Below are 17,762 nucleotides of genomic sequence, written 5' to 3'. Positions count from 1 at the left end.
ACCTTTCGTGCTAATCATTATTCAATAATCACTACAGTTATTATTTTTTAATTCTTTCTAGGCTTACACAAACGTAGTGACTCGTACCCTTGGTATACCTGCACCTCAGCTTGGGAACGACTGATTTAAGGTTTCTTTTCTTGTAAGTTCTTCAAGATATTATGTAAGAAGTTATATTGTGTTTATAATCATATTTAGTGCTAGGATCCATATTCAAATGCATATTTTTCTGCGGTCTTTGAACGTCACTCATACACTTTTTAATACACGCTTCGTACTTCATTCTTCACGAACATGAAGAGTTTATTTACCATCCCTGTGCATAGTTACAGGTGTTTCTGCTTATAATATACTACCGATACCTATATATTGTTGCTTATTGTCTAGATTCTGCTGCATAAACTGTCTAACGGCGAAGATTTCATATGACATATTTTAGCTTCAATTGTAAAATAAAAACGTATTAAAACCCTAATATTTTGAAATATTCATATACTGTGCATGTTAGTAAAATGGATTTAACGAGCATGAAATTCTGTTCATGTTGTCAAAATCTCATTTTCAGTCTAAAGTGCACTGTTCAATTTAACTTTAAAATATAATTATCAGTGCATTTCTACAGTGCATTCGCGAGGTAATACATCTCCAAACCATCCAGCTATTATTTAGCAATTAATTATAACACTGTCGTTGACTTTATGACAAAGTGAATATTGACATGATATAAGCTTTTGGGCTTATGCCGTGTCAAGAAAATAAGGTGACATTATTTACGTTTCGCAGAAAACTGCCAGAACGCAGAGAGAGAGCCATCTAGTGACGAATGACCGTACCATTTCCACTTCTATTATAACGTCTAAATTCAAAGCTCATTGTTTGATAAGCCTTTCTCGTGGAGAGTTGAGATTTTCTTCTGGTGACGCAGAGCAAAGTTCTCTGCGAAACGTAAAGAATTTCACCGTATTTTCTTGACACGGTATACGCCCAAAAGCCTATATCATGTCTATAATTACGGGCCGTGAAAGTATCAATGGCAACAAAGTGAATATTACCAATAAATTTAAGAAAGGTGGATTGACTATTCACCGAAGTTTTATCGAAATCCGTCTTATCCAAACCAAATAATTATTTTGTAGTATTCGGCGCAAGTGACATGTTCGTGCGATGGTTGAGAAAGAGCAGCACATATGGAGGCAGCAAATCATCGGCCGAATGTCATTATGCAAATCTGTTAAATTTTGTGGAATCTGTTACAGCATTTCTCAAGGGCACGAGCCGCCAGTTGATACTTTTGAAATAAAATCAGAAACAGTACAATCGAAAAAGGCTTGGGCGGGGTATTTTATGGCACTTAAAGTAAACATAAATGGGATAGAACATTCAAGCTCTTAAGTCTTTAGGCTTTTCCAATCGTGAAATTACCAGCGTTTCGCCCCAGTGCAGCAGCGGGCTCATCAGTTGGAATGCTGCCCGTTTAACATTTGCAATGGATGAAATTATATGGTTTCCTTCTAGGAAACTTATTTTTTGATGTAGGTCAAAGGCAGGCATTTCTGCAAGTGGAGGCACATACTTCCCCTGGTGCACCGCCACTGCATTGTCCTACATAGGAGGTTCGCAGTGGTGTCTCAACGGCGTACTAGCGCCAGCGTCTTGGAAACGTGACCCGACTGGGAATCGAACCCGGGGCCCCCTGAACCGAAGAGCACTACGCTGACCATTCAGCCAAGGAGCCGGAAAAGTGCATAATGAAAGCCTTGAAGAGTTGTTAGTCGATGTTTTGTTTAGGCCTTTTCCGTGATTGTGAATTAATTATTTATAAATTGTTAGTCGTATTTTGTGAACACAAAAAGTGTCAAAGTACAGAAAAAGTCACAAATGCGGAATAGATTAAGAATAATTAAATTAGTGTAATAATTAATTACTAAGAAAATGTCCAGAACTGTATGTTGAACGATTTTGAATATTTCTGGTTTGATTTTGAACATTTTAGACTTAATGATGCATATAAATCCTATCGCTGTCTGGCTCCGTGGCTAAATGGTTAGCCTGATGGCCTTTGGTCACACGGGTCCCGAGTTCGATTCCCGCCAGGGTAGGTAATTTTAACCATCATTGGTTAATTTCGCTGGCACGGGAGCTGGGTGTATGTGTTGTCTTCATCATCATTTCATCCTCATCACGACGCGCAGGTCGCCTACGGGAGTCAAATCGAAAGACCTGCACCTGGTGAGCCGAACATATCCTCGGACACTCCCGGCACTAAAAGCCATACGCCATTTCATTTCATCCTATCGCTAATGGCTATAATCGGCATCATCTTTATCATTATTATTATATCAATAAAAATAAAATTTGCACTCACCTACAAACCATGAATTACTCGTGCAATGGCATTTTTTTCTTTTCCTGTACCCTCTCCGCACAAGTGTGTCCCGGACCACCACATCTGCGGCTGCTTCTCCCTCCTCCTCGCTCTGCACTTCGTCAGCAGGTACTTGAAAATCCTCATCTGGAAGATGTTTAGCCACGTTATGTGGTATAATACAGCAGATGACAACCGAAGGCACTTTTTCTACGGGTAGTCTTTTGTTATTCAGAAGGATTGGGAAATGTTGTTTCAGCTGCCCGAAGCACCTTTCTATTATAACATGTTCCTTTATAATGCATTTATTAAACGCTCTCTGTTCCGGACTGTTAGCATTCTAAAAAGGTGCCATGAGCCATGGTGCTACCCCATATCCTTCATCATCCAGAATAAGTGCTTTTGCTCGATTGCCAGTCATTATTGCACATGCAGTGGAATTCCTCCATATTCTTGCATCGTGAACAGATCCTGGCCAAGAGGCGTCTAAATTATTCCCTGATATTGCACTGGGAAGCCCCTTTCTGTTAGTATATACGTGTCTTCCTCGCGCATTAATCCGCTGGTGCCGCAAGACCTTCTTCGAAGTTGCTAGGTAGGGTATTACTGTGACAAAAAAAAACTTTATTTCATCTCTTTTTATCTCAGATAACTGGGTAGTTTCTTCTCGGGCCCACTTCTTCGCCTTCTCCATTTGCTCTTTCACTTCTAGAGCCGCATCATCAGGTGGTCCACATAGATTTTCAGACACATATAACACTTCTCCATTATTCGACCGCACACTTTCCCTTGCAATAACTTTTCTTTTGGCGTAAATACATACACGTAACAACAAAGTCTTTCGATTCCCTGATTTACGATACGAGTAACCGTTATAATGAACAGGCCACGACCAACGTGGCAACAAATTTAGAATATCTACTCAATTGCACTGTACAGTCAACACTTATCATTAACACAGTTGTACCTAGTATTTGGTTGATCTGTTTCAAGGGGACAGTTTATATTCTCTTAAAATATGTGAAGGCAACGTCAGATAGGAATTATCGGAGGTCAATAATACGAGATCATTCAAAACGTATCGTGTTTCATCTGTCTTAAGACAGAAGCATACATATCTCAAGATATTTTATTTATTTTTGCACGTTGCCACAGATAGGTCTTTCTGGAGGTAGAAGAGTAAATTTAATTAAAACTTAAATAATAAGATGGTGTTCTTTTTCCTTTCTTAATCCGTTTACCCTCCAGAGTTGGTTTTTCCCTCGTAGTTAGGGAGGGATCACACCTCTACCGCCTCAAGGGCAGTGTCATGGAGCATGAGACATTTGGGTCGTGGGTGAACAGGGGTCTTGCGGGGGGTGGGAAGATCTGAAGGGATAAACAAGGAGGAGGGAAGGAAGCGGTCGTTGCCTTAAGTTACGTACAATCCCGGCAATTGCCTGGAGGATAAGTGGGAAACCACTGGAAACCAGTTGGAGGATGGTTGAGGTGGGAATCAAACCCCACTCTACCCAGTTGACCTCCCGAGGCTAAGTGGACCCCGTTCCAGCCCTCCTACCACTTAACAAATTTCGTGGCAGAGCTGGGAATCGAATCCGAGCCTCCGCGAACGGTAGCTAATCACACGAACCACTAGACCACAGAGGCAGACATAATAAGTTCTTGTTAACTATAAACCTGATCATGAGGGGAAACTTACATGTTTATTTCAACCTGGAATTTACAAGAAGACCCTATTTGCTGTGTAGAGTTTTATATACCTTCTTTTTTATTTCTATTGCCTCAATAAGAAAAGGAGCCAGAACAAGGTCGAGAGTAAACTTGAGACTACCGAGCGAGTTGGCCGTGCCGTTAGGGGCGCGCAACTGTGAGCTTGCATTCGGGAGATATTAGGTTTGAACCCCACTGTCGGCAGCCCTGACGGTGGTTTTCCATGATTTCCCATTTTTACACTAGGCAAATGCTGGGGCTGTATGTTAATTAAGGTTACAACCGCTTCTTTCCCACTCCTAGGCCTTTCCTGTCCCATCACCATTAGACCTATCCGTGTCGGTGCGACGTAAAGCAACATGTAAATAAAAAGATCACACATTTAACAAGTCAATGCGATCTTTTCAATACCTCTGGGACATATCTGTGTTGCGCTAGAAAAGAAGTTTAGTGGTACCATCGCCGACAGAGAAAATCTTACCTCTCTGCAGTATAGGGATTTCTGGTCATTCAACAAGAACTTCTCATCCTCTCTCTTCCTCTTTTCCTCCGTGAGCACATATCAGTGGTGAGAAATGCATCATCAGCTTGGAGAAAAATCACTCTTCTACTTTCTTCTAACAAAACTTTATATGAGTATGAAATGTCGTATGGCTTTTAGTGCCGGGATATCCCAGGACGGGTCCCGTAGGCGACCTGCGCGTCGTGATGAGGATGAAATGATGATGAAGACAACACATAGTCTACACCCATCCCCCGTGGCATTGGAACTAACTAATTAAGGTTAAAATCCCCGGACCCGGCCGGGAATCGAACCCGGGACCCTCTGAATCGAAGGCCAGTACACTGACCGTTCAGCCAACGAATCGGACTTCATATTAGTGAAACGTATCTTCTGCTGAGATCATTCTGTCAATCAGAAGTAGAGGAATATAGGTATATTTTTTTTTTCCTTAACGGAACTTCATATGAGCGTAAACTTTATTTCGGCAGCAATCACTGCCATTTGCTAATCAAACGCAGACTATTACATTTCTTTTCTACTTTTGAACAGCATTTCATATGAACAAAATATTTATTCCACCAGTTATCGGTATCACGTGTTGACTCACCAAGCAGTAGGAGTAATATCTAACCATCTAACCATCTAACATCTAACCATCGCTTCCTTCCCACTCCTAGCCCTTTCCTGTTCCATTGATGCCATTAGACCTATCTGTGTCGGTAGGACCTAAAGCAACTTGTAAAAAACAAGGCATACCTTTTGTAAATGTTCTTGAAATATTATTTTTACACAGATGGTGCATGTTAGTCGTTGTAGAAGCATCCTATGCTTTTTCCAGCAAAAGTATGTAAACCTAACAAGTGGCTACGTGGTTTTGGCCACATAGCTATCACCTTGCATTCGGGAGTTAGTGGGTTCGAACCCCACTGTCGGCAGCCCTCAAGATAGTTTTCCATGATTTCCCATTGTCACACTAGGCAAATGCCGGGCCTGTGCCGTAATTAAAGCCACGGTCGTTTCCTTCCCAGTCCTAGCCCTTTCCTATCCCATCGTCGCCGAAAGACCTATCTGTGTCGGTGCGACGCAGAAAAAAAAAGGAAAAGCAAGTGTGTAGGTTTATTTCCTTAACATATCATGACCGCTTTAGGTGGAATTCAAACCATAGAAATGTGGTTTTTCATTGCAAATATCCCAGATGTGTTATCCGGTATCTGAACAGCGACCACCTTAGTGAGGAGCCAGTGATGGTGTCACTCAGCTATCAAGCCCTCAATATTCTTTATTCATTCCATCTTCAGAGTAAATGTTTCATTTTTCCAATGGTTAGAGATGAGGTAACCTTGCTCAAGAGTCTGGAAATACTTATAAACCTGACCCTACTTCGTCTAGTTATTTCAGGAACCTGATAAGGCATTTTCGTTTAACATTCGAGTATTGCATGTGTTCCTAATACACCCAGTCTTTTTTTCTTTCTTTTTGCCCGTAAACGAAAAGAAAGGAACTAGCATGCTAAGGTATAGCGTGCTAACGCTGTGCATTTTCCTCCGTCTGCTGCATGCTACGGAACGTTCGAGTGACTTTAATACCATCATTACAGTGATAGTTGATTACTGTAACTGGTCTTAGTGACGGTAGCATGTGTCTCATGGAAGAAATAATGATAAAGATAGGTTTAAGTGACGATGTTAGTGATTATTATTATTATTATTATTATTATTATTATTATTATTATTATTATTATTGTTGTTGGTTAAACGTTGCACTAACAAATCATAGGTTTTCGGCGACGGAAGGGCGGGAAGGTAGCGACCGTGACCTTAATTAGGGTACAGACTCAGCATTTGCCTGATGTGAAAATGAGAAACCACGTTAAACCATATTCAGGGCTACCGACGGGGGATTCGAACCCATCATCTCCCGAATGCAAGCTCATAACTGCATGACCTAACCGCGCAGTCAACTCACTCGGTATTATTATTATTATTATTATTATTATTATTATTATTATTATTATTATTATTATTACTATTATTATTATTGCTGTTCCGGGGTTATTCGTGGATCAGAAAGAGGTGAAAGAAGGTGCTGGTGTTGAATGGGTCTAACTACGATATCAAAAATTGAATTAAAACTTTAAAAGATTACATTTCTTTTCAAAAAAACTTAACAATCTTTCACTTAGGGCCGTTTTCCCCAAATGAGTTTAAACTAGGTTTATTTTAATCTGGTTTAAGTCTGAGTTTAAACTAACATTCATTTTCCCCATATTGGTTTAAACTTTGTATCAAGTTTAAACCTGGCTCTATTGTTGGTTTAAACTGCTCTTTATATTCAACTTTCTTGACATTTTATTAACGTATCTGTGATTTTCCTAATAGAAGGGTTAGTACTACCAGTACTGCAGCACTTTAATGAAAAACGTACTAAAATTATAACCTAGTATTAGCATTAGAAAAATGGGAGAATTTATTGAAGTCTTTGGTTAAATAGGAAATAATTTTGATGTGCAAGAGAGGTTAAGAAGCCGCGTTCCAACAAAAGTTTACAGTCTTGGAAAATCGGATGTAACGGAGTTCTTTGATGGATTTATAATAATCATCATCATCATCATCGGTTTACCCTCCAGGTTCGGCTTTTCCCTCGGACTCAGCGAGGGATCCCACCTCTACCGCCTCAAGGGCAGTATCCTGGAGCTTCAGACTCTTGGTCGGGGATACAACTGGGGAGTATGACCAGTACCTCGCCCAGGCGGCCTCACCTGCTATAGTGAACAGGGGCCTAGTAGGGGGATGGGAAGATTGGAAGGGATAGGCAAGGATGAGGGAAGGAAGCGGCCGTGGCCTTAAGATAGGTACCATCCCGGCATTTACCTGGAGGTGAAGTGGGAAACCACGGAAAACCACTTCGAGGATGGCTGAGGTGGGAATCGAACCCGCCTCTACTCAGTTGACCTCCCGAGGCTGAGTGGACCCCGTTCCAGCCCTCGTACCACTTTTCAAATTTCGTGGCAGAGCCGGGAATCGAACCCGGACCTCCGGGGGTGGCAGCTAATCACGCTAACCACTACACCACAGAGGCGGCGGATTTATAATTCATAAGCGAATAGCAAGGATTGTCTAGTATCGAAGAAGGATTCATTTAAAACGTCAACTGCACGAAATAATGCTATTTCGCTAGAAGCAATGATTCTGGTTGCTTTAAGATATGATGCAGCAGACATTTTTTTCATTAACAACGGGGACGAGAGACCTTAAATTGCAGTCTCCTTATAATATTATATACTGTAAAATACTGTTCGTGGTATGAATACTGTAATGTGAAGCATAAAAATATTCCTACATAAGTCGTGTAATACGTCCGCTCTTCATGGGGTACCCGGTGGCTATGGGGTACCCGGTGGCTGTGGTCGCTAAAGCGTGAAGTCAGCATCGTCCGAATCCGTGACAAGGCGGTTCGAATCTAATTTGTCGAAAATATTTTTACCATCAGAATGTCGACCGGCACGGTAGGAGAGGCGGTGGTATACAATTTCTAATCGCTAGATTATATATTTATAGGATCAGAAAAACAATAAAGTATTTCATGCTTGCTAGTAAACTTGTAATAGAATAGATTATAGTTAAGAATGTTTCGTCGTAACTATTGCCAGCATACCAGCAATAGAAATATTAATGCTATAGGGAGAAGAGTATTATGCATACAGTACGACATATCGCGAACTTGGTTATGTTATAAACGAATATGGAATCAAGTAATACATCTCCAAATAATACATCCTCAGTGGTCTGTCTGCTGGAGCCAAGGTTTGTGAGATTGATCCCGGCCGAGGGCGATGGATTTTGATAGGAGATAGATCCCGAGCATGCTTGGAATTTGTTTACTTGAAATTCACATAAATGTTGATTTTCTGAGGAAAGGAATACCGTAGGCCTATTGCTGAAAGACCAGGATTTTAATATTTCAACGTTCCCGTGTGTTCCGTAAGACAATACAGACATCAAAAGACACGTATTAGGCCCACGGTACTTGTTTATGGTAAAGCATGACAGAGAAAAATAAGAAATAAAAGTGCGTTCCAATAAATTGTAGACAGCAATAGGTAGAATTATATGACACAACACTTCGCACAAATGTAAACAATTTATTTATCAGTAAAGCTAATATCCCGCCGAATTTGTTCTTTATTCACTACGTACGATAGCATTAATTCGCCACAAACAGCTGATATTATTACAAAAATGTCGGTCATTGAATTACTTGGCTCTGATTGGCCAATTCCAATCGACCATGCCTTCGACTATTCCTTCAGTGCAGCCAACGTTAGCGCCAACGACAGCTCGCCCGTTTAAACTAAACGAGTGTCAGAAATTGGTGGAGAAACTGGACGCAACTTTAAACTAGGTACTAAAGTTAAACGGGTTTAATTTATACCAGGTTTAACTCGATTTGGAGAAAATGGCCCTTAGTGAAATAACAATGACAACTTTGGAGAGTAAAATAGAGAACCCTAGAAAAGGGAATTTAACAATTTTGGCTTCAAGCCCCAGATTTACAAGTATCGAGCTTCAGGCTCCAAATTTACAAGTTTCAGATAAGGAGAGATGTCTCCCAATACACAGTGTTCACGAGCACTTGGCTCCAACAGTAACAATTTACGGCCTTCCAGTATTACAGGAATTTCAGAAAAGATCTTACATGCTCTCCGACATTAACCAAGTTTTAACAGCCCGCTAAAGGCAACTCACAATCTCTGGCCTCTCTAGGCGCAATTAACAATTAACAGAAGTTAGGGCACACGGGCATCTAGTACCCAACCTACTGGGCCTTCGTGGAAAAAGAATAACAGGTTAAATTAATGGCCCGACCACAAAATGAATGGAGGCGTACACTTGCACTCCTAGATAATGAAGGATAAAATCCTAACGGGGCTCTCGGCCCAGTGATACAGGGGCTAACCCCAAGCTACTGAGGTGACTCGAATGAAGGCTAATTTAATACATTACAGGAAATAAAAACAGTTACGAAATCGTAGTCACCTCAAACCATTTTAGACTTAATGATGCATATAAATCCTATCGCTGTCCGGCTCCATGGCTAAATGGTTAGCCTGATGGCCTTTGGTCACACGGGTCCCGAGTTCGATTCCCGGCAGGGTAGGCAATTTTAACCATCATTGGTTAATTTCGCTGGCACGGGAGCTGGGTGTATGTGTCGTCTTCATCATCATTTCATCTTCATCACGACGCGCAGGTTGCCTACAGGTGTCAATTCAAAAAACCTGCAGCTGGCAAGCCAAACTTGTCCTCTGACACTTCCAGCACTAAAAGCCATACGCCATTTCATTCTTTCTCCCTTAATCTCCCATTGGAGATAGCGTTTACTGGCAGTTACACCAACTCGATGTCGATTCTCCCCTAAAGCCAACATTACCAACGATGCTTGGGACTAGCACTGGTAGGAACATCAGTAACTGTTGAGGGCGGAGTTCATATTATATGTTAGTTTCTAGAAAAAGAAAGTCAATAGTCACATTGTCGACGTGGACTAATCTGTGAGATTGAGGGCCATTTTCTCCAAATCGAGTTAAACCTGGTATAAATTAAACCCGTTTAACTTTAGTACCTAGTTTAAAGTTGCGTCCATTTTCTCCACCAATTTCTGACACTCGTTTAGTTTAAACGGGCGAGCTGTCGTTGGCGCTAACGTTGGCTGCACTGAAGGAATAGTCGAAGGCATGGTCGATTGGAATTGGCCAATCAGAGCCAAGTAATTCAATGACCGACATTTTTGTAATAATATCAGCTGTTTGTGGCGAGTTAATGCTATCGTACGTAGTGAATAAAGAACAAATTCGGCGGGATATTAGCTTTACTGATAAATAAATTGTTTACATTTGTGCGAAGTGTTGTGTCATATAATTCTACCTATTGCTGTCTACAATTTATTGGAACGCACTTTTATTTCTTATGTTTCTCTGTCATGCTTTACCACAAACAAGTACCGTGGGCCTAATACGTGTCTTTTGATGTCTATTGTCTTACGGAACACACGGGAACGTTGAAATATTAAAATCCTGGTCTTTCAGCAATAGGCCTACGGTATTCCTTTCCTCAGAAAATCAACATTTATGTGAATTTCAAGTAAACAAATTCCAAGCATGCTCGGGATCTATCTCCTATCAAAATCCATCGCCCTCGGCCGGGATCAATCTCACAAACCTTGGATCCAGCAGACAGACCACTGAGGATGTATTATTTGGAGATGTATTACTTGATTCCATATTCGTTTATAACATAACCAAGTTCGCGATATGTCGTACTGTATGCATAATACTCTTCTCCCTATAGCATTAATATTTCTATTGCTGGTATGCTGGCAATAGATACGATGAAACATTCTTAACTATAATCTATTCTATTACAAGTTTACTAGCAAGCATGAAATACTTTATTGTTTTTCTGATCCTATAAATATATAATCTAGCGATTAGAAATTGTATACCACCGCCTCTCCTACCGTGCCGGTCAACATTCTGATGGTAAAAATATTTTCGACAAATTAGATTCGAACCGTCTTGTCACGGATTCGGACGATGCTGACTTCACGCTTTAGCGACCACAGCCACCACGTACCGCATGAAAAGCGGACGTATTACACGACTTATGTAGGAATATTTTTATGCTTCACATTACAGTATTCATACCACGAACAGTATTTTACAGTATATAATATTATAAGGAGACTGTAATTTAAGGTCTGTGGTCCCCGTTGTTAATGAAAAAAATGCCTGCGCATCATATCTTAAAGCAACCAGAATCATTGCTTCTAGCGAAATAGCATTATTTCGTGCAGTTGACGTTTTAAATGAATCCTTCTTCGATACTAGACAATCCTTGCTGTTCGCTTATGAATTATAAATCCATCAAAGAACTGCGTTACATCCGATTTTCCAAGATTGTAAACTTTTGTTGGAACGCGGCTTCTTAACCTCTCTTGCACATCAAAATTATTTCCTATTTAACCAAAGACTTCAATAAATTCTCCCATTTTTCTAATGCTAATACTAGGTTATAATTTTAGTACGTTTTTCATTAAAGTGCTGCAGTACTGGTAGTCAAAACTAACCCTTCTATTAGGAAAATCACAGATACGTTAATAAAATGTCAAGAAGGTTGAATATAAACAGCAGTTTAAACCAACAATATAGAAGGTTTAACTCTGAGCCAGGTTTAAACTTGATACAAAGTTTAAGCCGCCTCTGTGGTGTAGTGGTTAGCGTGATTAGCTGCCACCCCCGGAGGTCCGGGTTCGATTCCCGGCTCTGCCACGAAATTTGAAAAGTGGTACGAGGGCTGGAACGGGGTCCACTCAGCCTCGGGAGGTCAACTGAGTAGAGGCGGGTTCGATTCCCACCTCAGCCATCCTCGAAGTGGTTTTCCGTGGTTTCCCACTTCACCTCCAGGCAAATGCCGGGATGGTACCTATCTTAAGGCCACGGCCGCTTCCTTCCCTCATCCTTGCCTATCCCTTCCAATCTTCCCATCCCCCTACTAGGCCCCTGTTCACTATAGCAGGTGAGGCCGCCTGGGCGAGGTACTGGTCATACTCACCAGTTGTATCCCCGACCAAGAGTCTGAAGCTCCAGGACACTGCCCTTGAGGCGGTAGAGGTGGGATCCCTCGCTGAGTCCGAGGGAAAAGCCGAACCTGGAGGGTAAACAGATGATGATGATGATGATGATGACAAAGTTTAAACCAATATGGGGAAAATGAATGTTAGTTTAAACTCAGACTTAAACCAGATTAAAATAAACCTACTTTAAACTCAGTTGGGGAAAACGGCCCTGAGCCATGTGCGTTGGTTCCTTTCACTTGTTCTAACTTTAGTAACCATAGGGCAAGTCTGATCAACCAGGGTGATTTGCACCTCCTTTTACGATATTCCTTCCTTTTTTCAAATTTGATTTAATTTCGCCCAAATCTTCATGATTTCATCTATGTCTATACCAAGAACTTCAAATCACTGTTGATTGTAATCAATGTAAATTATTTTGCATTTTTTCCCTCGTTATCAGGCAAGCAGCTGTGTTACAGATCTCAGAATAAGAGTTTATTGTGAATTGTTTCCAGATGGTTTCCCCGCGACTGGACCATGCGGCCGGCTGACGCCGACGCTGCGGACTGTTCCCTGACGCGGCCCAAGTTGGCTGCGGCGCTGCTCTCCGTCATGCTACTGTCGCTGTTCCTCACGTTCCACGTGCTGTACGATAGCGCAGTGATGTACAGCTTGGAGACAGCGACGGGACCTGAGCTGCGAGCTGCCCCCGATGTGCTCTTCGCTCCGAGAAGAGTGCACTTCCCTCGCACCAGTCGTCGCCTCCCGCAGGCTATCATCATCGGCGTGCGCAAGTGTGGCACGCGTGCGCTCCTCGAGATGCTGGCCTTACACCCTCGCGTGCAGAAGGCTGCTGGCGAGGTTCATTTCTTCGACAGAGACGATAACTATCGCCGAGGCCTTGAATGGTACCGCCGTAAGATGCCGCATTCCTTCCGCGGCCAAATCACCATCGAGAAGAGTCCCAGCTATTTCGTCACTCCTGAGGTAAGTAACCACCGTCTTCGAGACGACAGAAGTAAGAACGTGAATGAGAGACGGGTGGAACTGGACAGTGTTACCTCGAAGGAACGAGGTTAAAAAACTTACTAATTTGATATGTTATCGCTTACATATACAAATATGAGGTTATTGGCACAAATCACAATCAAGCGTTGCTGAGAGAATACTTCAAAACATTTTCGAACGTACAGAAACTCGAACTGAAGTTTTTCTAGTATAATTATTGACTAATTTCCTAGAATAATCGGAAATTATATTATCATCATCCCAGGTTTTGCTTTAAAGGTGGTAAACCTTTAGTAGTGATCTTCAGCTAGGACACTTTACTTGGCGTGACTAATTTCATATTCATCTATGCTGATAGTGGCTACATCCAATGGGACGTAAGTTCAGAAATAACATAGAATCCAGTGTTTTGATACGTTCCCTAGTCGGTATATATAAGATTTAAAAAATTCAACGGAAATTAAATTAATTAATATCCACCAGGGAAATGGAACTCAAGGAGCTTACGCACAGTACACAGAGAGAGACAGACTAGGAAACAGCATGTGCTACTTACAGCTCAAGCCTTGAAGTCGATGACAGTGAGAATTCATACTTACATTCACTCTCCTCCGAATGACTGAGTAAACAGGTGATTATACACGAAAGTTGTTCACTGTTACATTTACTTCCCTTCTCGTACTACCGAAACAGTCCACCTCATTGGTTGACCATCTAACACAAAACAAAACACGCAATAGTGAATACATCGCACCACATAGGGTTGGCGTCAGGAAGGACATTCTGCCGTAAAAATGGACGAAATCCACACCAGGTGCCAACCCCAAAAACTGGGGAAAAAATCCAGGAAGAAGTAGACTCACTACCGAAATAAACAGCAATGTTTTTAAAGTTTAAAGTAAATATTTGCAAAATTTATTATTATTATTATTATTATTATTATTATTATTATTATTATTATTATTACCCAAGGAGTATTTACCAGTACTATTTTTCTGCCGGTACCCTCCAGTGCGCGAACCAGTAAACTTCTATGAGTGAATTGATTTGTTTCGTATGGTCTTTACTGAACGCAATGAATTCAAAAATCATTCAGTTCTTCTCTTCCGCTCCAGCAGATAAGAAATTGAAACCATCTAAGAGTAAATCCAGTGATTGTAATGTGCTGAAAACAAGTTTGGAGGAGAATCTTGCAATCGAGTCTGTAAAAGCTGAACACGTGTTTGTGGCTACTTAACATATGGTTGCAAATGACGATCTTCGTGAGTGTTGGACACCACAGAAAAATATTGTTATTTGCGGGGAAAAACGACTGGTTAATCATGAAAAATAAAAATTTTGGCTGTAAATGATACCAAGAAGTAATCAATTTAAGTCGGACAGAAACAAGCTAGCAGTGGCGAAAGTTCAGATTACTTATTTCAGTGAAAATAAAACCGAATCAAATGACTTCACTGTGAACAAAATATCCATTTTTAGTATTTAGTCCGATTCTATCACATTACATTAAAATATTTCTCCCAGACATTGAAATGCACAATGCGTAGTACGCTGGTACATCACCTCAGACCAATCTGAGAGGGAGAAAGTAAACATGGCTATAATACTGTTAACTCGGAAAACATAATTATAAATTAATCAATACTGATCTGCATTTGGGGCAGTCCCCCAGGTGACAGCTTTCCTATCTGTTGTTTTTCTAGCCTTTTCTTAAATGATTTCAAAAAAATTGGAAATTTATTGAACATCTCCCTTGGTAAGTTATTCCAATCCCTAACTCCCCTTCCTATAAAATGAATATTTTCCACTATTTGTCCTCTCGAATTCCAACTTTATCTTCATATTGTGAACTTTCCTACTTTTAAAGACACCACTCAAACGTATTCGTCTACTAATGTCATTCCACGCCGTCTCTCCGCTGACAGCTCGGAACATACCACTTAGTCGAGCAGCTCGTCTTCTTTCTCCCAAGTCTTCCCAGCCCAAACATTTTAACATTTTCGTAACGCTACTCTTTTGTCGGAAATCACCGAGAACAAATCGAGCTGCTTTTCTTTGGAATTTTTCAGTCCTTGAATCACGTAATCCTGGTGAGGATCCCATACACTGGAACTATACTCTAGTTGGGGTCTTACCAGAGACTTATATGCCCTCTCCTTTACATCCTTACTACAACCCCTAAACACCCTCATAACCATGTGCAGAGATCTGTACCCTTTATTTACAATCATATTTATGTGATTACTCCAATTAAGATCTTTCCTTATATTAACACCTAGATACTTACAATGATCCCCAATAGGAACTTTAACCCCACCAGCGCAGTAATTAAAACTGAGAGGACTTTTCCTATTTGTGAAACTAAGAACGTGACGTTTAACCCCGTTTATCCATCTCAAATTTATTATCGAGTTCGTTTTGCAGTTGCTCACAATCTTGTAACTTATTTATTACTCTATACAGAATAACATCACCTTCAAAGAGCCTTATCTCGGATTCCACTTCTTTAATCATATCATTTATATATATGAGAAAATATAAAGGTCCAATAATACTGCCTTGAGGAATTCCCCTCTTAATTATTACAGGGTCAGATAAAGCTTAGCCTACTCTAATTCTCTGAGATCTATTTTTTAGAAATATAGCAATCCATTCAGTCACTCTTTTGTCTAGTCCAGTTGCACACATTTCTGCCAGTAGTCTCCCATGATCCACCCTATCAAATGCTTTAGACAGGTCGACCGCGATACAGTACATTTCACCTCCTTGCTGGAATCCTAAAAGTTGAGCTTCAGTGGAATAACCTTTCCTAAACCCGAACTGCCTTCTATTGAACCAGTTATTAATTTGGCAAACATGCTTAATATAATCAGAAAGACTGCCTTCCCATGATCACGTGTTCGCTAAATCTACGACAGACATGTACAAAATGCCACTAACGCTGATGAACTGTATACCACTAGCGTTTCAAATTTTGTTTTTTCTATAATAGTTATACATCCCACTAACTACTTTCATACCGGGCGAGTTGGCCGTGCGGTTACGGGCGTGCAGCTGTGAGCTTGCATATGTGAGATAGTGGGTTCGAACCACACTGTCGGCAGCCTTGAAGATGGTTTCCCGTGGTTTCCCATTTTCACACCAGGCAAATACTGGGGATGTACCTTAATTAAGGCCACGGTCGCTGCCTTCCAAATCCTAGCCCTTTCCAGTCCCATCGGATCGCCATAAAACCTATCTATGTCGGTGCGACGTAAATCAAGAGAATATAAAGGTGATATTTGTATCACCTGGTTTTCTTTAATATCACATCTCCAAGCTGGCATTCGCTCTCTTAAACATTCAATACATGTCTTGGAGCGTCCCTGCTGTATATTCAAAGCGCAATTTTTCCGACTTGGCAGATCACAGCTAGTTAATCTGACGCCTGTCAAGCCGTTTTCTTACCACTGCCACAGTGCTACTAGATACATGAAGAACAATGTCAGTCTCCCATTGAATAGCTTGGCATGATAAAACATTCACTGGCGGGAAGTTGTAAAAGTTACGACTTTAGAGCGACGATCTCTTTTCCCACGCATCTTACATTTAATCTTGAGGCAACTAAGATGCGCAAGCTCCTTATGTTCTCTTGTTGTAAGAAGCTTTGCGAGGGCGATGAGAGAGATAGGTGTCTTGGGTCCTATTTCTCGCCTTCATCTTATTATTTTCAATTTGAACAAGAGACGAGGACTCTTGTATAAAGAAAATTCCTTCAACACAAAACCCTAGGGACAAGGTTATCCCTCCGTGTGATTAGAAACTCCATCATGAGCACCTCTAAAAATAAATTATCTCGACTTAATTCATGATACCACTAAACCAGGTAGTAGCATTGTCAGCTGAGGCGGAAAGACGACTATATTTTCTATATCTAAATAATGATAGGTTCTCGGGTAGAAATGTTTCCATACATATTTTGAAAAAGGATTAAATCTCCAACGAGACATCTGTAATATCAGCAAACACCATTACGCACTTCTCCTTCCTTTAATTGTAGTCACCGAGCTCGATAGCTGCAGTCGCTTAAGTGCGGCCAGTATCCAGTATTCGGGAGATAGTAGGTTCGAACCCCACTGTCGGCAGCCCTGAAAATGGTTTTCCGTGGTTTCCCATTTTCACACCAGGCAAATGGCTGTACCTTCATTAAGGCCACGGCCGCTTCCTTCCCACTCCTAGCCCTTCCCTGTCCCATCGTCGCCATAAGACCTATCTGAGTCGGTGCGACGTAAAGCAACTAGCAAAAAATTAATTGTAGTCAAAAATCGTTAATGCACAGTAGAGACCCTTAGTTGTTGCTTTCCGGGTGGGAATACGGGGGTTGGATTTCCAAGCTTCTCCTAGACGACTCAGCCAGTAGTCCAAAACAAAAGGATAGGAGAACAATTCGCTCTATTTGTGGGCTCCTTCTTGGGGTAAGCGGCACAGCTCGTATCACATGAACTTGAGGTCCTTTGGTTCATATCCCTCATAAACCAGAAGTCCAGAAGGGGCACTTAAACATGATCTTAACTATCCAAT

General features: G+C 41.1%; 1 protein-coding gene across 1 annotated transcript in view; it reads left to right on the top strand.

Moving 5' to 3' along the window:
- Hs3st-A (Heparan sulfate 3-O sulfotransferase-A) overlaps window positions 1-17,762 on the top strand; it is a 99,844-nt gene that overhangs the window by 58,905 nt on the left and 23,177 nt on the right. The window contains exon 2 of the mRNA XM_067139557.2: window positions 12,710-13,181. Coding sequence (XP_066995658.1) covers window positions 12,710-13,181 — 472 coding nt within the window. The remainder of the gene's footprint in view (window positions 1-12,709; window positions 13,182-17,762) is intronic.

Source organism: Anabrus simplex, chromosome 2, assembly GCF_040414725.1.
Source record: "Anabrus simplex isolate iqAnaSimp1 chromosome 2, ASM4041472v1, whole genome shotgun sequence".
Taxonomy (NCBI): Eukaryota; Metazoa; Arthropoda; class Insecta; order Orthoptera; family Tettigoniidae; genus Anabrus; species Anabrus simplex.
This window is presented reverse-complemented; position numbering and strand designations above follow the sequence as displayed.